We start from the raw sequence: 25437 nt of genomic DNA, 5'->3' as shown, positions 1-25437 counted from the left end.
AGCACTTTAAAAATGGAAACATGGAAAGCCTTCTGATCTGCGCCCCAGCCCACAGAGCCACATGCCACACCATGGCTTCTATGTGGCTTTCTGGGCGTGGGCTCTCTTTGTGGTCTATATTCTGGTCTCTATTCATGTTTAAAATTAATTTTTGCAAAGAGCAAGCATACATTATAATTATGTTTTACATACTATGCTATACGCAATTTATTTTTCAAGTTTAAAGTGATGTCTTGTTATATTCTTTGCTACATGTATTTACAGAATGTCTATTTTAAGATGCATATCACTCTACAATGAGCACAGTATTCAAATATCTGGCTTGTAACTCTAGTTTAGCTAGGAACTTTAAAGCTAAGCTCCTTGCCTTCATTTTGTCTCATTTATCCTGCCATAAAATATCTGAAACAACACTTCTATCATCCTAGAAATTTGGTTATAATATGAGCATATTCATTTAAATGTTTCGTTTTAAGATCTGCATTATTATGTTCTAAAATAAGATCATCAGCAAATGTTAACTCCTATTTTGCTTCTGAGAAGGTACAGAGAACTGGATTTTAATGTCACCTTATTTAAAACACAAAATAGAGTTTGGTAACAGAATCATTCTCTCCTTTGGTAAACACGTCATCTCAATGGAGCTCTTTTTCCTCATCTATAAAACGAGGGTCTCGTACTAAATGAACTCTAAGGTCTCTTTCAGTACAAATACCACTGATTAAGGGGGAACACAACGAGATGCCAGAAAATATCATTTGAGAAGGAGAACTGGAAAGAGAAAAAGAAAAACAGTGAGCACAGAGAAGTGATAACACAGCAAGCACTCTCTGAGGCATTTCACATATATTGCTTCATTTAGCCACCACTAGCTCTCTGAGGCAGTGGTATTCTACATTTACAAATGAGGAAATGGAGATCAGAATGATCAAAATCACTTCTCAACGTCATGCATGGATGAAAGAATTTGAATTCTAATTTACTGAATTCCAAACTCAGGCCCCTTTTCTACCAAACTACCAGAGAAAATAATTCATTTATTTGATAATGTAATGATGTCATATCTATTTTGCAATTTTTAAATCTATATTTAGATATGGGATATATTCTTAAGAAACAGTTATATCCATTATGGATGCCAAAATTATGTGATGTACTTAATTGCAATTTACTCTTTTTTGTCCTTAATTCAAAGGATATTTAGACCAGTTAGTTCCTTTACTCCTATCTAAATAATAGTGATTTACATGCTAAGCATTTGATTAGTTTTCTCCTTTTTTTCTATTACTTAAGGTTCACTGAGCTTCTAAATATTCGAGTTCAGAGTTTTCATCAAATTTGGAAAATACTCAGCCATTATTTCATCAAATAAAATTTTCTGTTCTTTCCTCCTCCTCTGGGACTCCAACTGTAAATATTGGAGCATTTAAGTTGACCCAAAGCACTGACCAGTCTTTCTTGTGTTTCATTTTGATGGTTTTATTGTTATGTCTTCAAGTTCACTAATGTTTTCTTCTGCCATATCTAAGATGTTACTAATCCCATCCAGTGTATTTTCATCTTGAACAGTATAATATCAGTTTTAGACAATTAATTTAGGTTTTTCTGTACTTGCTTTATCATGCATATGCTTTCCTTAATCTTCTTGAACATATGGAGTTTATAACATCTTTTTTGGCTTTAAATATGCTCTAAATTATTACTTATTTTTATAATTCAATCATTACCACTTCCATCAACAATGTCACTGGGCATGGGTATCACCTACCAACTTGGAATACAGTGAATCCCTTTCCATCACTTGTTTCTCTTCTTGCAGGGATCACTGTCCTGTACTCCTAGTATAAATGCCTAAAAACCACTGTTTTATGTAGAATTGTCCTGAGTTTTACTTGTTTAACCTGGAAAGTGAAGAATGATCCCTATTCTTCCATCATGGTTGACAATGGAAATTCTTTAGGTGTGTTCAGTTAGAACTGAGTTAGAATCTCAGTATGCAAGTACACAACTAGACATTTCAATTCCAACTACTACTACTACCCACCATATCATTTCCTTTATTACTGTTATGGGCATCATTGCTACCACCAACATTTATGGAATGTTCATTTTATACTAGAGGATATACTGTCTCATTTAAGATCCATAACATTAATTCCCATTTTCAGAGAAGAAAACAGGATCCCTGAGTAAAGAGTTCAGGGTTAGGAATGCTGACATAGGTAGAATATGTGAGGTAGGGTAACAAAGAGAGCTGTACAGAAAAAGAATACAGAGCCCTCTGTATTTAACTGATCAGTGCATGCATGTGAGGAAACTACCTGAGGCCAGGGGAAAATGCCAGAAGGTAGCAAGCAAAACAATTGAATGGTTCACAAAGGTTGAAAGAAATTAAGCAATTTACCCAAAGTAGCACAGCTAGTAAAAGTGGTATAACAAGTGTTTGAACATAAATATTCTGACTACCAATGTTGACTATTATATTAGATAAAAATTCTGGGGAAAAAAGGTATATAAAGACTAATTTTAAAATTTGTTACCTCCAGCAAATTTTGTCCTATGTCATGTCTGAATTCAAAATAAGTGATCTTGTTATATAGAGGAAAAGCAATAACTAGAGAGAGATATTTTGGTGATCATAATTCTTTCAGTTAGGAAATTATGAGATTATTTTCAAAGTTCTTCAATAATAGGAGTTGTTTTTAAATTTGAAACACTTGCATTATGTCTTGGTTTATATATTTTTACTCACATATACAATAAATACTCTAATGAGTATGAGAAATGTTTCCTTTGTTATTAACATAAAATATAGGCAAGTTAAATTATATAGAGAACTCCCTAAGAATTTGCATGTGGTCAAGTGACTAATAAAAATTCAGTTGTCCCACAAAGATGGAATGGTAAAAGCAGATATAAACTTGAATTTAACCAGGGAACATTTTATTCATCCAGTAAAGGCTTGGTTTGGTGTAGTTCCAGTTGGCCAACTTACTTAAGAAACGACTTTTTCATGTTAAAATATTTAATACTCAACAGCTCAACTCACTGACATTTCATATATTCTAACAACTATGATTGAATCAAGTACCTTGGTTTGAGTTATAGTGTTCTCTAATTCACAAATATAAACTTTTGGAACATAAAATAGCCTGTTTTCCTAAAAAGAATATTGACTTATGAAATGTAAACTGCCTATTTTCATATCTTAATATTTCTAACAGCAAAACATAAATGTTCATCTATTTCTTTGAAGAATCTAAAAGATTGGGTGGCATTAAATTATTTTGGGTGTTCGTGTTAGACATCCATATTAATAATGTTCACTGTTTTGATCTTTGACATTTGGAGTCCATTTTTTTCCAGACTTTCCTAAATCTCAAAGTTTCTATCTGCAATTTTTTTTTAAACTGAAACAATGTCAGTGATACATAGCATCCAATGCTGAGTTGGCTGCTCTTAACTGCTATGTAAAGATTTAATAATTGCAAGAATCTCCAAATGCAGCATTTTTGTCACATTATAATACAGCATCTATATTTAATATACCCATGCCCAAGTAGAGAAGTTAACTATATAGCACAATAGTTTCCATGAACTATTTGAATTTAGTAATTCAAGATGAAAAGTAAATATAATCATAAAAAACAACCAGTACCACCTATAGGTACCAGCTGCAGCGCAAAGTTGGAGTGGCCCATCAGTTTCCCTCTGTCACCAAGTACCTCCAGGATGCCCAGTTTCAAGACAGTGAAATCAGTGTGGAAAGGCGTCTATTAATGTCCATACTATAACTTGTAAAAGTCTATCACAATTATTTGGCCTCAAAAGAAAATTAGGCAATTATGCCATTAATTCCTCAGCATCCCCATTTATAACTAATTTCAGAGAGACCTTCATCAACAAACTATTTAGTATCAGCTTTAAATTTTTTTGTCCCCTTTTTTAAAGCTAAAAATTCACAATCTTCCTTCTCTGGTACTGTAAGTTGGTTCCCCACCTGTTTGAGGAACACGGAAAGAAGTGTCACAAGCCCATGACAAAGACTAGCAATAAAATCATGGCCATTTATGCCAATGAACATTAAAAAATAAAAGCCAGAATCCAAAAGGGAAAAATTTTTGAGAAGTGAGTTTGCAGGTTTAGGTAAAGATCTCACAATATGGCACTATTGTTATCAAAAGAGAAACACCTGTTTCTCAATGCTCAATCATGAAATTTACCATAAAGAGGAGCATTTTGGGGTTCCTTTATGTTGCTATGCTGCCTGCTGTTTATTCCCAACATAGCCTGGTTCACTACCTTTCTTGTGAAGCTATTTTCTAAACAGTTTCTACAATTCTGCAAAGCAAGTACCTTAACTTGAGTTACAGGGCTGGTCCCTCTCTTTTCATTTTTTATCCCAGTAGGTGAGACTGCCCCTGCTGTGTTTGGTGGCTGTGGAGTTGATGGCATCTTTGCTCCAGGTGACACCTGCATGCTGGCCAGCTGAGCGGCATAGAGCTGCTGCAAAACAGTGAAGACAAACATTGATCTCTTTAAATGCAGCTAAAATGGAGTTTCAAAAAAAATAAAATGAAACTTACCGTATTGTTAGGTAACTATTTTTCTGACAGCCTAGCAATTTCTCTTCTACTATTTTTCAAAGAGGAAAATAAGAAAAACCAAATAATACAATGGAAAGAAGGAGCACTGGCATAGGAACCATGGTTCTGTACCTGTTCCTTCTGGCAATAACATTAAAACCCTGAATAAAGGACTCGATTCCTCTAGAAGGATTTCTGCAATTGTACAAAAAGGAATTTGATTAAGTAGTCTCAAAGATTCTTTCTAGTGCTTAAAATCTCTAATAAAAAGTCCCTTAAATATCTGGTTTGTCCACTTATGTAATTGTACTATTTCTGAACTAAGAACTAACCTAAACATCAACAAACAAAACATCAAGCTTTTTTTGGGGGGGAGGGCACAGAAACTGCCCACTTTATTCTTGATCTGAATCAGGTCCTTCATGCCCAGGAAAGATTACTCAGTTTCTTTCCTCAGGTCCTGCCTTTGCCTGAGACAACAGGTTTATGCTCCTTATATTCCCATTGCTGTTTAATGGTCTTTTCTGAAGTATTTCCCAGAGTCTTCTTTGGCAAACCACTGATACTCTTACTCACACTATCTGCTCAGTTTTAAGAGAATTCCTTTTTCCTGAGATATGATAAGTGGATAACCTGATATTATAAATCTTAAAATTATCGATCTCAAAATATGTGAATTTAGCTGAATTAAGGACAAATATTGAAAGATAGGTTGGCCAGCCTCTTTTTATGTAACTTTAATTTTTTTCAAAGTAATCTTACACTTAAGAAGTTTAACAAGTTTCATTATTACTTTAGGGCTTAAAACAGAAAGAAAACAACAACAAAACAGCATGGCCAACATGTAACCATACACAGCCTCCGCAGCCACATGTGGTGGCCCTGGTTTTCCTGCCCCTGAACTCTCTACCTCAGGCCCAGCTCTGTAGATATGTAGATACCATCATTTTGAACTTAATGTTTTGACTGGTATTTATTGCCTCACTTGTAAATGCTTATATAGTGTTAAATCTTTATCCACTGACTTCATATAATGGAAGATGAAATTTTACCTTTCTTATATTACTAACCCCACATGTGCTTCACACTTTCCTCCCTGATTTCTTAACATTACTATCACAAATTTTAAAAATTAATGTTCACATTTTGTATCATTCTCCTTAGATACTACTCACGGTTGAGCTATATTTAACTTTCTGTTTCTCAACTTTTTATTTTGTTAGATTTAATATTTGCCTCAATTTTTGTTTTCTTAATTTTTTATGTAACTATCACTAATTAATTCCCAAACTCTTCAAGAGACCAATGAAACACAACCCAATGTATTTGAATATATCAGGTAATCTATATTAGGTACCTATACCCGCCTCCCCATGCAGATGTCCATCTTGGAATTTCCTATCTCTTGCTCTAATTTGAAGTAGTTTATTCTTCAGGCCTATTGCAGATCTACAGCATGTGGAATTACTTTTGCCTTTCCTATCCTGAATTCCCTGTTTCCTGACTATCATGCTTTCCTGACTCTTAGTGAACTGTCGCTTTTTGGTAGAGCACATCCTGCAGGAGTTACCTGAGAAAGGTATACGTACAGTTAATTTTTGGGGAACTAATATTCTGAGAAATGTTAAGATTATATCCCTCTTAGTTGATTGCAGTTTGAATGGTATAGAATTCTAAGTTGAAAATAACTGTCCAACAGAATTCTAAAGATATTAATCTGTTGTCTTCTTATTTTTATTGCTAAGAAAGTCTGATGTCACTCTAATTCTTGATCCTGTGTATGGAATCTATTCTCCCCTCTGAAAGGAATAGGATCTCCCCTTTATGCCAAGTGTTTTGAAACTTCACTAAGAGGCGCATCTGTTTATTTTCGTATTCATTGTTCTGTACACTTGGCCCGCTCACTCTGTAAACTCATATCCCCCAATTCTGGTGGATTTAATTAACAACTTCTTCCCCTCTGTTTTCTCAAACTCCTATTAGATAAATGTTGGACGTCCTCGGTGACCCTCTGGTTTTCCTTCTATTAGCCTCTTTTTGACCATTTATTATACTCTATGACAAATTTTTTTCAACTTTAACTTCAAGACATCTATGAATTTTTAAAAATTCATGCTATTCTTGCTTTAAGAGTACTCTTTTGTTCTCTAATTGCTTCTTTTTATAGCATTCAGTTGTCTATTCTGTTGGATAATATTAATGATAGGTTTGGGATTTGTTTTTGTTTTCTGTTCTTGGCATTGTTGTCTCTTTTCTTCCAAGCTCTTTGTGTTCTTTCTCATTACAGACTTTAATGAAGTCTCTAGTGTTCATTGATTGTTTATTCATCTATAATAGTGACATACCCAAAAGATGACTGAAAAGTCTGTGTGGTGGTTCACTTATTCACTGATGGCCTTCTGAATAAAGTAATAATGCATCCAATAGGGCTTTTCAATGAGGAATCCCAAATATCAATATCTATAGGTTGTTTCTTTTACACTGGACTTTTTTGAGAGAGCCTCAAATTTTTGCCTTGATTGAGGGATAGACTGATATGCCATCACTGGGTGAACCAAGCAGGAAGAGGCAGTTATGGGATCTTACTGTGTCTGGTCCATCAACTTTTCAAAATGGTATCACTACTCATTTTCAGCTATGCCTAATGTCCCCAACACAGGCGCACCCGCACACACACACACACACACACATACACACACACACACACACACACAAAAAAAAAAACCTCCTCTCAAGTTCAACTTCTCAAGAGAATAAACTTCCATAAACTTCCAGTCCTGTACCAAGTTATGTAGTGGTTATGGTGGTTGAGAGGCGGGAATGGTAGTTACCAGGTTGCATGGGGTTAGGGTGGGATCATTTTATGTCTATTTTAAACTAATCATCTTGTCTACAAATTCACCTTTACAATCCTTGCCTTCGATGATACATGATGCCTTTAATTCTTCAATCTTTCAAATATTCAGTTCCAACTGGGTTTGATTTTTTTCAGCTTTACACTCTTAAAGTTTAGATATCAGCTTTCTCTTTTTTGCAAAGACAGTTATAACCCATTTATCCCGTTCTCATATTCCAAAAACATTTTTTGGCCTTTCTTTCTATTTTCTACTTGAAGGTTTACACCTAGATCCTTAACTGTTACTATATTAAGATTTGTGTGAAATTGGCAATAAATGAATGTGTTAATCTGCTATGGTTAGCCAGAAGTCAGATACCCCAATCTTAACACTAGTTAATGCTTGAAAACTTCATTCAAATATTTTATTTTCCTCTTATATTCAAGATTAAGCCATTACCTTGATAGTCAAATTTCTAGCATAATAAATAGAAAGCTTCCTAGTTCATCGACCAGAGAGAAAACAACTCAAACTTTGTAGGGGAAAAAAACAGGTGGTTTTATATAATTTCCAGCATTACTATCATTCAGATGGACAAATAAAAAAAATTACAGTAATCAAAAGCAGACCTTTCAGCACATGTAATTAAATGAAAGCTTAATAAAGAATAATTTGCAAGAGCCAGATGTGCTTATGTCATGATTGTTGCTTTCTTTGGAACAATTTTTCTAATATAACAAGCCTCTAAAGAAATTAAAGTTTCATAATTCTGTATGGAATGACTCAGTGGCAAGAAAAATTTGCAAGTAAGAGTCAGTCAAACTGATAGAACTTAGGTAAAAGAATACTGTCCTTTTTGCTTCCTTTTTACTCTGCTGTGTCCTTTCTCTTTGAAATTCAGCCAGGTGTCTTCAAGGTGGGGGCAGGTAAAGCTTCTATAAAATTTCTGCTTGGGTCAAGTCAGCAAAGGAAAGTTCTATTAGTGAAAGGAATGAATAAAGGTGGTTGGACTGAAAAGGTGTTAGCTATGTAGTAGTTGGTATCATAACCAATACATCCTGCTCTTGAGTATTAGAGAGTCATGAAATCTTAGAAGATATTTAAGGGTCCTTAAACATAATTTATGCCTTCACTTTACCTCAGTCATTCAGATCAAAAGAAAGTACATTTTATTTATCTCAATCTTGAGTCCCTTAGGGAACTTCAAGTAGTGAAAAATGGAGAATAATCTATTTTTTAAAAAGTTGACAATTCAGTGATCCTTCAGGTTGATCCAACAATACAGTTGTTTTTGAAAAACTGAGTAATGTTAATAGCTTCCTTTAAAGTTCTGACAATCATTTATTTTATATACTTTTCTAGTAAGTCATACATAAAAGAGACAAGACCCCATGAACTCCGAGACTCCTCTGAGCTGTTTCTTTAAGTCATGATTACTAATATCTTAGAGGCAGGAAGAACTATAGCCACATCCCATGAAACTTACATCTGGGTTAACTGGGCAGTGGATATCATGCAAGATTTAGTAAAATGAGTCTTGAAATAAAAATGAGGATATGGTGTACAATGAAAAGTTAGGAGACACTCATGAAAATTTAAAATATCACATTCTAACAAAAATATTATTTGTTATAAATATCTTCAAACTGAAGATTTTAGTTTTGATTTGGATAATGAAAATATCATTGGTTGACTAGGAATACATTTACAAAACAACTTCACAGCTCACCTTTTAAGTTAACATTAATTGAGTGTGTTCTGTGTGCAAGGTTCTGTGTTGGGGGGTGAGAAAGAATCAAAATCTTGGACCAAGCATATAACCCTAAAGATGTAAAATATAGATCCTTAAAGCTTGATTTGCACTTTTCTTGTGATGCTTACCAAATTTTCAAACTTTCTGTTCAGTTATGGATGTGTATTTTATTCTCCTTTATACACTATAAGTTTATTGAAGAAGTGATCAATCTATTCTTGAATGCCTAGCACTAACAAGTGTATTGCAAAACAGATTCCCAATCAATATTTTTTGAATTGATATACTATATGGAATCATTATATGTTAGGAAAGAGAGAGAATATCTACAAAATGCAGTAACAGATGTGGTACATTATTATGTATAATAAATAATTTTATGATGTTGAGTTTATAAAAACAAAAGGAAAATAAATTCAATCCCAGTTAAATTATACTGTTTTAGGAGAAATGATTCTTTTGAAATGGTCTGATAAAATGTTTACTAGATAACTGCTGAGTAACTACTAGCTTCACCAACTTATCTTAAAATTTTCTATAACATTTAAAAAGTGTACAAGTTACACTGTTAGAGCAGTAACTAAGGAGAAGTACTAGATTTTCTCCATCTAGACTTTCTAACTTAAGTTAAACAATCCCTTTATAGACTGAAGTACAGGAAGGAAAAAGGTTAAACTCTGATTAACTATTACATACCGGTTTACAAAAATGTCATTCCACATACAATTCTCAGATCATAGTTCACTTTCTTAATGATTATAATGAACATTCATTTGTAAACACAGTTGAGGTTTAAGAAATCAACATTATAGTAAAACTTAAAACAGGCTTAGCAAAAATCCCATAAACATTTAAACTTTGGTTGAAGATTTTTGTAAATATGAATTTTTCCATTTCAATTTTGGAAAATGCTCAGTGATTGTTTGGGATACTGAACTGTTTTTTTACCCAGGACATATAAATGATATGTGGTACATACAAGTAAAATCATGCCTAACTAAATATTTTTTCACAATTATAAAATCACTCATATTTATGGGAACACTTTAAGAAATGCTTTTACTTTTCTGCTGAAAATGATCCACCTTTATAAGTAGTAGTTTTAATAAAGTATTTAGCCTTAAAATTTTCGAAAGTGAAACAATGACATACTTACCACATGGAACTGAAAGCCTTAACACATCATTTAAACGAGTTTGACCTCCTCATTCTACAGATGAGCTAAGGCCTAGCAAGCAGAAGTAGCTTTTCCATGATCAAATAATTAGTCAGTACTGGAAGTAGAAAAACTTTCTAGTTCTTACTCCAACATTACCAGAATATAATGTAAAATAGAAATGGACATATGATAAATCTTTGTACCTTTCCAGTATTGACTAATTTGTTTATTGACAACTTATTATTACATACTTAATAAATTAAACCCTGTCCTAAACACTGGAGGTATACCAACAAACAACTCAGAATGGTGCCTGATAACACAAGAAACTGATATTAAATAAATGCTCAGATATACCTATGAAAATATGGTTATGGTAAGCACTGAGAAAGGAAAGCACACAATGTCAAGAGACCACCTAACGAAGGTATTTAATGGAGTCTGGAGGACCAGAATAGCTTTTCTAAGGAAATGTCATGTTCTGTAAGACCTATCCAGTGGAAAAAATTCTAGAAATAAATAGCAAGTTTTGTGACTCAGAGGCAGGAAAGAGACATGTTTCTGAGGACCTTAAGATCAGTGTGTCAGGACTGCTGAGGGTGAGTAGAGTGACAGAGTCGAGGATAGAGGGGATGGGCTTCAGGAGGTTTGTCTTAGTTCATTTGCACTGCTACAACAAAATGCCATCAACTAAGTGTCTAAGAAACAACAAAAATTTATTTCTCACAGTTCTAAAGGCTGAGATATGCATGATCAAAACACCAGAAGATTCCTTGTCTGGTGAGGGCCTGCTTCCTCACATGGTGGAAGGGGCAAGGATTCTCTCTGGAGCCTCTTTTAATTAATGCCATCTGTGGAGACTCCAGATCCATGACCTAACCGCCTCCTGAAGGTTTCCCTCCTATTATCATCACCTTGGGAGTAAGGATTTCAACATGTAACTATGGCAAGGCCATATTAATAATATCAAAATTTATTCCAAGAAGACAGGTATTTACAAAGACAGACGAATGTACAAGCAGAAAACACAGAGTCTTTTCCATGCTTTACCACTAATCTATCAGCCAATCTCTTAAATAAATTGGATTAAATCCTAGGAAAATCTCACAAATCCACAAATATATACCTCTAAAGATTCTAGTTTTATGTACTCAGTGTAGACTTAACAGTAAGTCTTTCTTGCATCTGGATCCTAGTGATACTTTAATAACCAAACCCACTTAGATTCACACAGAGCAGTAGGTTCTACTAATTCAACGCAGACTTAAAGGGAAATTTCTGAGTGTCAGGACACAATGGCCTATGCACTATGCTGGAAAGCCATGTTATACCACTCTCATATTTGGGAAGAGAAGCATACTTTGTTCCCAAACAACCAACTGATGTCAAATTATAATGGTTCTTGTTACAAGGCGCCTATATTTATCATAATGTAAAATCTATTTTTATTCTTTTTATGATAAAATCATGTAAGATCTCCAATAGAGAAAGCCATAGAGAAAAGGCTCAATGCCTTTTTTTTCTTCATAATCATATGGTTTTCACAAAACCATATAACCAGTCCTTTGGCCAGCCAATAGTCACCCTCCCCCCATATTCATGGGATAATTTAACAAATACATGTTGAATACTAACTCAGTTGGACACTATGCTAGGTATTTTATTATTTTATTTAATCTTCATAATAGTTATGTAAGATAGGAATTATTATCCATTTAGAGTCAGTCTCACTTTTAAGCCCATGGTCTTTCTGCTTTTAAAATTAAATTATTTTAAATAAGCTATACAGTGAATCCCAGTGAAACCTATTTCCTGTTCCTAACTACCAGACAAGAATCATTGTCCAAGAAGAAAGATTCTGATGTGACTGCTATTCTGAGCTCTCAAAAAGCAAACTGTATTTCCAGATGTCTTACAGCTATTCTTTGGAAAACGGCACTTTATAATCCTCAAATGGAGAAAGAAAAGTTAATGGTACCAGCAGTCATCTTAAAGGAGTAAAGGTCACTGTTTTGATCTGGACAACTCCCTTCAACAACCCATCTCTGAGCTGTAGTAGAAGACACCTTAAAAAATCCTAGCTTAAAACACTGAAAGGACAAAAAGAACTACGCAGTGTGGTTAGAAATAGAACTTGATAAAATACAAACTGACAGGGGCTTTAAACTGGCATGGGTATGCTCCAATATATGGGAACCAATAGTAAAATGCGGGCACAACTTTACACACCAAATTCTCTTTGTAGTAGAATAGATTCTCCTGGTTTTTGTTTTGTTTTGTTTTTCTTTTTCTTTTTCTTTCTTTTTTTTTTTTTTTTTTCATTGCAGTTAGCAAAAAACATTTTAGTAGTGTGGAATCTGATCCAGAAAAAAGGAGAATCAAATTTCCCCTCACATACAACCTGCCTATTGGTAGAGAATGAAGAAAGGGAAGGAAGAGAAAATTCTATCCAACAAAAACAGATTCAACAGGAGCTACCCAAAGATGCCAACTGTTGCCTTCATATTGACCCCATTTGCTGTGATTCCACACAACATCTGAGAACCTCAGGCCTAGCTCCAGCTAACTAGGTTAACAGACCCTATCCTTGTATACCACACACATTGGCAATTCCTTTTGCATACCAAGTGAGGCAAGCTATAAAGCCGGACAGGTTCAGTTGTAAGAAGGTAGAAACAAAAACAGGATTAATTAAGCAGCCTGATTTAGTGCTTCTTTAGCACAGAGAAGAAAGTATGTCAGTAACAAGTCATTACAGACTGAAGGATGGGTGGGGAAAGAGCTTAAAAATAATTATTTGAAAGAGTTTATAAATACTTTTACTTCTCATAAACCTTCAAAGTCAACAAAATGATCCAGGAAATACAGCTGTGGTTTTATAGAAGGATAGAACTACAGTCCCTGTCTTTCAGTAGAAAGAACTTGTTTAGCTATGTCCCTAATGTATGAGACCAGAGGAAATTGTCTGTAGGGATAGGTGAGAGAAGGAATAGGATGAAGGATCACTCCCACTCCTCCTTCTGGGTTAATAGCCAAGTCAATCTCCTTATCCCTTCTGCATGCTTTTCCACTGCACTTGTTTTTCCTTATTAGCTCTGTCATAATTCATCTTTTGAGTCTCATCACAAAAATCACTTTCTCTATGAAATCTTATCTGACTATCTCCTCCTTTGCATTCCCATCCTCTATCCCCATATAGTTGATAATATGTCTTCTTTTTTCATGTCTTTCTTTCCCACTATATTCTGAGTTTCTTAAGGGAAAGATTCAGTCTTATTTATCTTTACATTTTTAGTATATAGCATAATGCCTGCCATTAAGTAATGGTTCTGTTGACACTGACCATAAAATCCTCTTCACTTCCATTTTTGCCTCTGTCTTCTTCAAACTGCTATCATTTCTGCCTGCATCCTTTTCTTAGTTTACCTCACAACCTTTCCAAAAGGATCTCCAAACATGGAAGCCACCTCTGTTTGTTCCTAATATCTTAAAGCTCTGAGCATGTGGGTTCAACATGTAATGCATTGATTTTTTCATAAAGAAATACTGGGTAATTCAATGTTAGCAGAAGAAAGAATTGTGAACATTATCTGATCAATTTATTTGCTGTATAGATGATGAAATCTCAAGACTACAGAAGACATGTGATTTGTATAAAATATTAGCTGATGGAATAAAATCTAGAACCCAGGTTGCCTATTTCCTCATTCATTGTTCATACAAACCCATGTCTCCTGGTGCACTGTTCTTTTAGTTAATACATTGAAAATAGAATTCGCACATTTTATCAGAGCTTTTAGTTCAGACTACCTAAGAGATATTTTTTTGTTTGTTTGTTTAAAAAGAGAAATGTACCCTAAATGTACTTGAAAAGTAATCCATGGGCACCCAAGAATGATTTATGTTGTAGAATTTAATTTTCATATTTGTCTTAAAATGTACATATTTAAAAGTACACCTATACTTATTAGGTTAAAGTAATTATAATCATGTTAAGGTGTTTTTAGACTTTTTAAATTTAAGTTTACGCAAGTACACATAAAGGGCTAAAAATTTGTCTCAGACCTATTTTCACCCCCCTGAAGGCCTTTCCATAATAGCCAAAAGAAAAATGGAACAAGCATTGGCTATAAGCTACTGAGAACCAGGACCTGCTTAATTCATTTCATTATTCCCTGTAGTTGGCTCAAGAATGTCAAGTAAAGGAAAATGAATTAAAAGAAGAGTTTCCCTGACTAGAGGTTCTTTTGCTTTTTTTCCCAAACATTGGGCAGTTTGCTCTTTTGACATGCTCATTGTGCTAACAGGGTAGAGGATACATTGGGTGTGGTGGAAAGAAGTTGTAAAAAGGAAAAGAAAATCCTTACAGTAGTATGCTTTAAAAGAAATCAGAATCCATCAGGTAACACAACACCCAATTCTCTGCTACACAAACATACACATGAGAAGAAGAAAAAGAAGAGGAGGAGGAAGAGGAGGAGGAGGAGGAGGGGGAGGAGAAGGAGGAGGAGGACTTGGAATTCATTCTCTGATTGCACCAATTATATTGGAATGCATTCAGAAGAACATTTCCTTATGGAACACAGTTGCACAGCACAAGTAACTAAGATAAACAAAGCAACCTCCAATAATTTTAAGAAACAATTGCTCTGCTTTTTCCAAGTATCTTCTCTTTCAGGGTGCTAAATAAAATATGTAAACATACAATGCCTTATTTACAGAAATGAAAGTTCAGTCATTGAAACAATTAGTAATTTAGTTCTTGAAGCAAGATATTCAAAGAGGTGATAATGAGGGCAGTTGGAAATAAGCTTCATGGGAAGGAAGTTGTTTTCCTTCTGTTTTCAAGAGCTGGGCAGGCAATGCTGAAGAGATCCAGTTCTCTGAATATGCTCCAAGTGGTACGGCTTGCATTTATAATTCTCCTTTCACTCTCTAGTCACGAAGTCCCAGCTCATCAGGTAAAACTCAAGTCCATCTTGCCTCAATCAACCAATAAGAAGTGAAAACTCATGTGAGTCCAGAACTTCTATTTGAAACCCAATCATTACTTTTCACAAACTAAGAGTCATAAGAATGTTTTCAATATATACATTTGTACACATGCAGAGTGATATACTTAGTAAATGAATATGTCTTAATTTAACAATGTTTGAAAATACAGTTTCTTTTTAAACAGAAGGTACTACATTCATTCCTTCATCTATTCATTCAAAAGATTATTTACTGAGTGGTTACTATGGGCCAAGTACTATTTGGGTTTTGGAAAAACACAGTGAGCAGTGTCTTTGGGGAAAGGAGCGGGGAGAAGACAAAATAAAGACATTATGTGTGATATTATTGTGTGTGATATTATGGGTGATATGTGCTACAAAATATAAAGTAACTGGGTATGTGAGTATGTGGGAGGAGAGGGGTCTTAAATATGGAGAGATCAGGAAAACAATAGAGGACATTTGAATAGAGACCTAAATGAAATGAGGGAGTAAGCCATGTGACTCTCTGGGGATGGCACTCAGGTGGAGGCAAAGTATAGATGAAATGCCCATGCCTAGGGTGTGATTGTGCTTGGAATAGTCAAGAAAAAACAGGAGGCCAGTGTACCTGGAGCAGAGTACACTGGGCAAAGGGTATTATGTCGAGTGTCAGAAAGATAGCAAGTGGGCCAAATCACCTAGGCCTTGTATATTATGAAATGGACTTTGGATTCCATTCTGAGTTTCTGGGTTTCTAGGAAACACCGTTAAAACAACATGGCAGACCTGGAAATCACTCAGCAATACACACATGGGAATCTGGAGATATGCCAGGACTGCCTTGCCTTGGCCCATGATGACTGCCAAGGAACCAGATGCTATTGCTTGAAAAATATTCTACAATTGCCCAGCTCCTATGCCCTTCGAATTCCATCCATAATAAAGCTTCCAAAACAACACAGAATGAAGACAAATATGGGCAACTATGTAATTTTAAAAAGCTTTTATTCAAATTGTTAAAAATATATATTTGAGAAAACAAAGTTGCATGAAAGGAAAGTATAATATTTTCTAGATGTTATCATTTTACTTTAATCTTTGGACAGAACAAATGATATTAGTTGGAAATGAATGTGTTTACTATATAAACATGCTTTTACTGTTTTAAAACTGAACTTAATTTTAATTTCTTTGCAGATTTTGGAAAATAACATAAGACTCATGCTAACGAACACATTTATAAATATGATGGAATACATGGATTTATTAAACATAAATTTCATATTAATACTAAAATAAAATTTTTGTTTGTTATAAATATTAAAGGAAATAAAATATTTTTAATTCACTTTTAACTGATCAGGTAAACTAGATAAGAAATAATGTAAAATATCCTCTTCTTAACTTCCTTATATTTTCTTCTGGATTTTTTAAAAACTCAAATGTTTTACTCTGTCTCAGGGCCAACTCTACTAACTGTCACTTTTTAAACAGCAAATTATTAGTATTGCCAATTGGAGAACTTCAGCATATTTTGCAGTATGTAAATATGCCATCTGTATCCTACAGTAATACCCATGGCTTACTCTCTAATTAGCAGAAAGGAATGATACCTTGTACATGGGCAACCATGCTAAAAATCATTCAAATCATGGGTAATAAGTACAGGCTTTATTATCACTAGATATGATACTGAAACAAAACTTAAAATTCATGTTGAAAAATTCCTATAACAGATGAAGCAGGTAATAGTTAATATAAATGACTAAAGAAGAAATATAGAAAAATAAGATCTTATAAATTACTACAATAGTGATTGAGTGTGTGTACTCTTTAGTCAAAACAACTCTTCATTAACTGTGTGATCCTAAACAAGCTACTTAATCTCTTTGGACCCTAAATTGCCACAGCTACAAAATGGGGTAATAATAGAAACTCTCCAAAAGATTGTTCCCTGGAATAAATGAGTTAACACACACAAGTTACTTAAAACAGAGGCACACCATGAAGACTCAATATCTGTACACTCTTCCTACTCTTATGGGTACATTCTCTTTAAGAAAAAGATCCAAAGATCTTATTCAGAAAAAAATAACTACTTACTGGAATTTTTATGCAATTCAGCATGAAACATATTAGGGATACACAGATGAAGAAATAGGACTGAGGTTGTAGCTTAGTGATAAAGAGCTTACCTCACATGGTGTGGCACTGGGTTTGAGCCTCAGCATCACATAAATAAATAAAATAAAGGTATTGTGTCCATCTGCAACTAAATTTTTAAAAAAATTTTTTAAAAAGCAAAGATGAAGAAATATGTTGTCTTTCCAAACAGCAAGGATATGCTGTCTCACAGCAAGAATAGGAAGGAGAAAAAACACAATATGAAAAGCACTGACAAAGTACTACTGAAACACCACCACTGTGAACAATTAATTTTGACTAAGAGCAGGTAGGTTGTCTTTATTCACAGAGAAGGCCCAGGAAAAAGTCTTTGGTTAACTTGAAGTTAAAAAGTAATCATGAACAGAATGTACACCAATCCCTGCATCATAGGAAATGTTTGGGCTGAGGGAGTTTCTGTTGTGTATTTTGTAATGTCTCCTGCTCCCGGTCCATTCCTTTGGGCTAGTCCTCAAAGGCTGTGTGTCACAGCACTAAGATGTTCATACTAAGGACCAGTGTGGCTTTGAAAAGGGCTTAAGATTTATAAAATGTACCACTTCTCTGGAAAAAGGGAAACTATCCTTGGCTATTCATTTGGGGGACAGGAACTTTGTTTTGTTCTTGTTTTCACTGTCTTATTGTTGGACAGAGAAAAATCTTTAAGGATTCAAAGTCTTAATTTGGGGGGGATTTTTCTGAATCTCAATATCTCCTCTAAGCATACTATAACACCTCTAAAAAACTCTCTTTACATAACATAAAATCACAGCTTTAGTTTGTTAAGAAGACATAATTCCAAGTGGACTATGGAATATTTATGTCTTTATGAAGCGCTTTGAGGAATAATCTTATGTTTTTGTGCCTGACGTGGGTCAGAGGTTCAAATCAGCACTTCTTTCTGTCACTCCTTGTATGTTTTATAATAATTTATAGCTCAGCAAGATGAATCATTTAAAAAAAAGGGTCTATTTTATTTCAGCAACTAATTCCAGTTAATCAAAGATTTCCAGCCCAACAACCCAGCATGAAACTCTGCTTGGAAAATATGAGAAGAACAAAGCATTTTGTCAAATAACACATCTCATGATGTAAACACATATGTCTCTTAAAGGAAATTTTATCGTTTCCACATTATCGGCACACAAAAGGAGCATTCTTGTTGCAGACCTGGTGCGACTGTGGAGTCATCGTCATTGGAAACAAGAGCCTGATTAGGTTCCCACACAGATATGAATAGACTTTCCTTTTTTAGGGAAATAGCTGCTTTTATTCCTTTTTAAAACAGACTGGTAATTGTCACCCTAAAAACACTGAATTGTACTTGGGCAACATTTGTTTCTGCTCCTTTTTTCCCATCTTTTTAGAATTAGCCAATAACATTACTGTCCCTTCTGGTCAGTCCTCTTCTGGAAAGTCTGAGTTAATCCACAGCTGTGTGAATGTGAAAAAGGTACACAGCAGGCTAAGTCTGTTGGGTCTCTTGTCTGCTAATAAAGTGCACAGTCTGCAGGACAGATGTTAAGAGGATCTGTTAAATAAGTCAGTGGCAGAGATCCTGACCTCTGCCAAGGAACATTTTATTATTCCAGAAAGGGGCATAATTACAAGGCATTAACAATTAGAAGAACCATAGCTTTTCTTTATAGATTTTTTACTTCTCATTTCATCATTTGGTTGAAATATAGTATTAAGGCCCATTCACTGAGAAGCAGTGTGCTAAATATGATTGGGTTTAGTACAAACTGCAGATTACGGGATTTCCCAAAATCCCCAGGAAATGGTCGGACCTTGGCTTTGCTTCAATCTTAGACAGTTTTGTTTATTCAGCGTGTATCATTACACTATTTGTACAGTCTCACTTGCCACAGGGTACCATTGTACTAAAGGGACTATCAATCTTACCAAACATAGTTCCCTAACTATTAAATCGAGTATAATGGGAAATGTAAACTAGAGATCAAATTAATAGAGGAATATCACACCATAAAGTTGTTCACTATACCTTATACCACTTTACCATTTATGGTGTGAGTAAAATCACGTCTACCACGTGCACTGCAAAATCCCAAGTGAGGTGTAAAAGTGCTCTGCCATGTGACCCCATGCTTACCTTTCCAATCTCACCTACTATTGCTCCTGAACATTCAGCCTGTGCCAACTGGTGCCCAATGTGCCATGCTGTTTATTGCTGCTGCTACACCTATGGGCAGACTGTTCTTTCTATCTGGAGAGCTTCTCTTATCTGTACTTCTGCCATTCTGCATCCTTGCCCCTAAACATAGTGAAGTTATACTCTCCAGATTCAATTTTACCAACACCTTGTTCATGAAGTTTGCCAGTGCTTTCCAACCCAGCTAAACAATGCCTCCTTCCAAAGCATTTTCACTCTGGGAACATATCTATTTTAACAATTATCATATTGCTTATTAGATTGTGAGCCCTTTTGTGGGTAGGGGTCAAGTTTTACTGATTTTAGTATGCTCAAAATAGAAAAGAGTGCTTACTACATGGTAGACATTTAATAAACATTGGAGAATTAATATATGAGTGAACAAATTAAATAACTACTCCCTTATCATTTTAATATGTTTACACTTTAGCCTTGTTACTATTACAAACATGGTAACCAGGTATTTTGGTTTTTAAATGAATCCTCTTCATTAGTTGGTTCATTCAATTGCATCAAGAAATATATCTCTACTAAAACTTATCTCCTATCCACTCCCACCTAGGACCGGTGGGAGAATAAGATACTGTGCATAAGATACTGGTCATCTGTTTAAGTTCAGTTCAACTTAGCCAAAATTTATGTACAAAAAGAAATCTAATTTAGTTCTTTACACTATTGCCTCACAATTCTACATACCTTAGCCCAGGGCACTGACTAGCTTAGTGGTTTTGGACAAGTTAATTGATCTTTTTGGGCCTCATACTCTTCAACTATAAAATCAAACGATTCACATAGTTCTTTTCACTAGCATTTTCCTAAGTATTGTCACAACTGCCCTATGAGGGGTATTATTCCTAAATCAATTTAATGGAATCAAGACATCAAGAAGATCAATTCTTCTGAGCTCATGATACCAAGACTAGAATTAGGACTTGAATTTGAAGGCCTCTGCAGACTTTTCTATTCTGGAAATCTATGGAATTTTACAATCTCATTGTTTGTTTTGAAGGCCTTTCTTTCAATACCATAATATTTTTTCGTGATCAGTAAGAACTATCCATATTGCCAACTGGTTGTCACTTTCTGCTAAAGAGCACTATACTATGTCTGTATATTTTGAAATCAGAAGCAGTCATCACACACAGACATAAGGACAGAATTATTTTGAGCCAGGCATGGTGGTGCACACCTGTTAATTCCTCAGGAGCCTGAGGCAGGAGGATCACAAGTTCAAAGCCAGTCTCAGCAATTTAGTGAGGCCCTAAGCAATTTAATTTAAAGATTTTAAAATATGTGTTAAATCAGTGGATGAATCAGAGATACAAGCATAAGGGTATTGAGAGAAATCATATTTATTGAGCATCTACTATGCAGCAGACACTGTGTCTGTGCATTATCTCTTGGATCCTCTTCAGGATCCTATGAGAGATGTTATTATTCTCACTTTACAGTTGAGAAGACTGAGATTCAGAGGAAATCAGCTCATGGTCACTTAGTTCTTTTAAATGCAGAGGTTGTGTGGAACCAAGGAACACTGCTTTCTTAAAACTTCCAAGTCATTCACTAATGTGTAGATAGAAAACATGTTGAGAGGGAGTCAGCTGCTATACAAAGGATAGCAGATTGATTCAATAAATGGTCACAAATTATTACCTTATGATACACAGTCATATTTCCATTTCATAGTGAGGTTTGTCAATATTTGGCAACTGTGTTTCATAATCAAAAATTGTAGGCAGAGGTAGATGCAAAAATAGGAGCACGGGATTGGATATAGGTGCATGACAGATGACTTTCTGTTCTGCAACTAAGAAATCCTTCTTTATTAAAATGATCGATAAATGAATGGCTAAGTGAAGCATTTCCATCCAAATAAGTCACATCTAGGCCTCTCCTATCTCAATAAAGCATCTCTCTCTTGCTCTCATGATCTTGCTCTCTGTTGTGCTATGTCTGAGTCAATGACATAACTATATATTATGCAGGAATTGCCCCTGGGGACCTGGAACAAATGCTTCCTTGGCCTGGAGGAACAAATCCTTAGCTGGTGAACAGCAGCACTGCCAAGTGGGGTGTCTTTTCTATGAGGCGTGAGCTAAGAAGCTGTGAATTCTGGACAGCAATGCCAGTGAGAGGGCAAACCATTCTACTCAGGGACAGTGTTTCTCCTTTATTTTAAAATTTACTTTTATTTATTTGCTTTTCTTTTCAAGCAGACTGAGAGATAATCCACTGGGAATGTGAGGCTAAACCACTTTTTCTATAGAGTTTTTAAACTGGGCCTCTGAGAAGGAGTTTGACACAATTCAATGACTGAAGTAATACCTTTGTCCATTTGAGCATTAAATGGTCCGTTGAAATACAGCTTAGTTAAGGGGAATTTCAGAAAACAGTACTTTCTAATTTTTTAAAAGATATTTCTCTCCCAGCTGACTAGAGCAGAGCTTAGAAAATGCAGCTCAATCACTTTCACAGCCTCTCAGATCACCCTCTCCCCAGTGTTAATTAAATATAACCCCCTTAGAATACGAGAGGTTAAGCGAGAGCAGCTCAGTGTTCTTCTCCAATATATTACCCTGAACACAAATGGCCATAATCTGTTCATAAGAAGGCTTCTTCGAGCACAGAGGTCTCACTAATGAAAAATTACAAGAGGCAAAGCAACATAATGTGACAACTGTTCATCACAAAATACATTTTAAACTACCCATTTCCACATCCATTGTGCTTAAATAACACTTATCATAAAGGAAATTGGCGTAACAGATGGTTTCAGCTTTGGGTAGCAAAATGACCAGTTTTCAATGTGATAAAGTGAAACACTAAAAGCCAGTCAGTCTATAATTCAGTCAATCTCTTACCTAAAAGTTTTGTTTTCCCTCAAGTTAGGGAAAACTTCCCCAGCATCTACAGGTATTAGTATATTGCCCCTTTTTAGCAGATGCTATTCTCTTATGTAGCACAACTTAACCAAACTCTAACACTGGACTCTTGCTGAAAAAGTGCTTCTCTATTAGTCATTTTAAATTAGAAAAGTCCCTTTCAGCTTCTGGGTTTATGATTCTAAAAAGTTTCATACACTGTCCACAGCTACTTATAAATTAAATCATTTAAAATAAAGCTCTTTAATGCTCTATAATTAGTCTTGTCTCTCTGAACATGACTTTACTGTAAATACTCCTTCCTGACTCTCCCATTGTCCCAAGATTCCTGAGAAGAAAGCAGCCAAGCGATAATTCAACATTATTACTGCTTCAGTGCACTAATCGCTTAAAGAGCAGCAAAGACTCTGTGCTCTCTGCCCCACAGCTCCCGCAGCCTCCTGGCCTGAGGCAGACATCCCGACCCAGCAATGTCCAGATGTCAAGAGGAATACCCAGCTCCTGATGCAGCAGGCGCTCCATTCCAGTATGGCCAAACATCTGCTTCCTCTGCTGGCATGCAACCTGCTGAACACACTCAGAGGGCTGCACAGGCTAGGGATGGCCAAGGACACAATCCCCAGCTACTCCAGGAGACTCATCAAAACTTTGAAATTGTAAGACAGCCCCAGAAACTCTCTAAAGAATAGTGTTCCAGCATTTGGTGCAGCAATCTAAGCATTTTTCTCAAAGGGAAGTTACAGAATAAGACCGTTTTTGTCATAGCAGTTCTCATCCTTTTAAAATTCTATTAGTCTTGAAGTTTCTTCTGGATAACTGGAAATTTGAAAAATATATAAACACTTTGGGATCCTGAGAATGCTGTCTTGACTTTGGGATTTTTCCCTTTTGTAATTTAATTTAAAATTACCTTTGCTTCACTTAAATATCACCATAAAAGAGGAATAAGTTATGCAAGAAATCTTCTAAATGACTTGTGCTTCCTATATTAATAGTCAGCAGAATTTAAAGCAAAGGACTCTGGCTGAGAAATAAAATTTAAAATACATTTAAACCACCTACTACAGTCCTATTTTGTTTACTAGATAAGTAATCTGGTTCAAGTCACTTAACTCATTTGAGCTTTAATTTCTTCCTTGAAAGCATGGGGATAATATTAAAACACATTTATTATAAAGGTTAAATATAAATTGCTTTTAAAACTACAAAATAGGTATTACATACATACACATGTGTATACATGTGTATGCATATTTAATATTCACACTACTGATATCTAGTGTTTTTTGTTTTGTTTTAGAAATAAATTCAAGTTTCCTTTGCAATATCTAATTTACACCTCAAGTATAGGTTATGATTCTATTCATCCAGTGGGATCTCAAGAAATGACATCCTCTAAAAACTAATGAACAGCTCCCAGGTCCTCACCAAATTTCATACTTACTTTACTCTGAAGAACAGACTGTTAAAATCAGAAATAATATTCCCTTATCAAAACCCAAAGGCTGGGAGTATAGCTCTGGTAGTAAATTTTGCTAGCATCCACCAAGCCCTGGATTTGAGCCCCAGCCTGTTCTAGTCAGAGGTCACTGGCTAGAATAAAAGTTTTAGTTTTGAAGATCAAAGTGAAGCAAAAAACTAAGGAAAACAACTGAACGGGTATTAATTTTTAAAAACGTGCCCATCGAAATTCAGGTGGATAGATAGGTAGGTAGGTGAAGATACTTCTGTTAAGATGCATAAGATTTGTAATCCCAATTTGTTATTATATATTCCTTTCCCTGTTGTCCTTTGCCCCACTAGAACATAAACTCTGTGAGGGCAGGTTTTGATTTATTGGGTGTTGTTCAATACATCTCAGGTTTTAGCAGCACCTATTTGGCCCCTTCCCACCAAATACCAGTTATAATCCTCTTCAACTCCCTTTAATCAAAACAATAAAAAGTGTCTCCAGACATTATCAACAAACCCTTGGAAGGAAAAATTGCCCCAAACAAGGATTACTGTCTAGAGTAGGACCTGGTACATAACAGGCACTAAATAAATACCTGTTGAATAACTAAATGATTAGATTTGTTGTGATTTGGTTATAAACTTTTTAAAAAAAGATTTGGTTTTTAGAATAGTTTTAGGTTCACTGCAAAACTAAGGTTGCCTAGCAACTTGAAATATTCCCCCCACCCCACGCATGTATCGTCTCTCCCATTATCAACTTCCCCCTTTGCAGTAGTATATGTGCCTTATTAATTGATGAGCCTTCATTGACATATCATAAGCTACCGAAGCCCATAGCTTACATTAGGGTTCACTCTTGATGCTGTACATTCTATGTATTTGGACAGATGTATGTTGACATGTATCTACCATTACAGCCTCATACAGAGTATATTCCTAGCCCTAAAAATCCTCAGTGCTCTGCTAATCATCTCACTCCCCACCTCCAACCCCTGGCTACCACTGATATTGTTGCTGTCTCCATAGTTTTGTCTTTTCTAGAATGTCATAGAATTGGAATTATATAGTATCATATAGCATTTTTCAAATTTCCTCATAAGAGAAGTCACTCATAACCTCTTTTAAAGGTAGATTTGAAACAACTTTCATGATACAGTAATCAAACTAGTCACATTCAAAGTTAATGATTGTGTTTTCAAGTAAAGATTTCATAAGTATGTAATGTTTCATTCTATAATTTTTAAGTGAATAGGTGAGTTTGAGTGAAAACTTTTGAGATAACCCCCAAATTAAATTTCAAGGTGAAAAGCAACTGTGTTTTAAACTTGCTTCAAATGAGCACTCTAGACTTGTACTTTATCGGGTTTGAGATAGTCAAACACATGGATATATATTAAGTAATAAGTTCTTCAGACATATATATCACTAATTTACTTCTGTTTTAGTTCACACT

The 25437-nt window shown here is 35.0% G+C and overlaps 1 protein-coding gene across 20 annotated transcripts in view; it reads right to left on the bottom strand.

Annotated features, from left to right (window-relative positions):
* Positions 1–25437, bottom strand: part of Sox6 (SRY-box transcription factor 6) — a 556749-nt gene that overhangs the window by 80880 nt on the left and 450432 nt on the right. For 18 of the 20 annotated variants that reach the window (XM_047516550.1, XM_047516548.1, XM_047516547.1 and 15 more), the window contains one exon: positions 4357–4506. In XM_047516550.1, coding sequence (XP_047372506.1) covers positions 4357–4506 — 150 coding nt within the window. The remainder of the gene's footprint in view (positions 1–4356; positions 4507–25437) is intronic. The other 2 variants (XM_047516562.1, XM_047516565.1) reach the window with 1 other exon arrangement.

Source organism: Sciurus carolinensis, chromosome 11 (genome assembly GCF_902686445.1).
Source record: "Sciurus carolinensis chromosome 11, mSciCar1.2, whole genome shotgun sequence".
Classification (NCBI taxonomy): Eukaryota; Metazoa; Chordata; class Mammalia; order Rodentia; family Sciuridae; genus Sciurus; species Sciurus carolinensis.
Note: the sequence above shows the minus strand (reverse complement) of the source record. Positions and strands in the feature narration are given on the sequence as shown.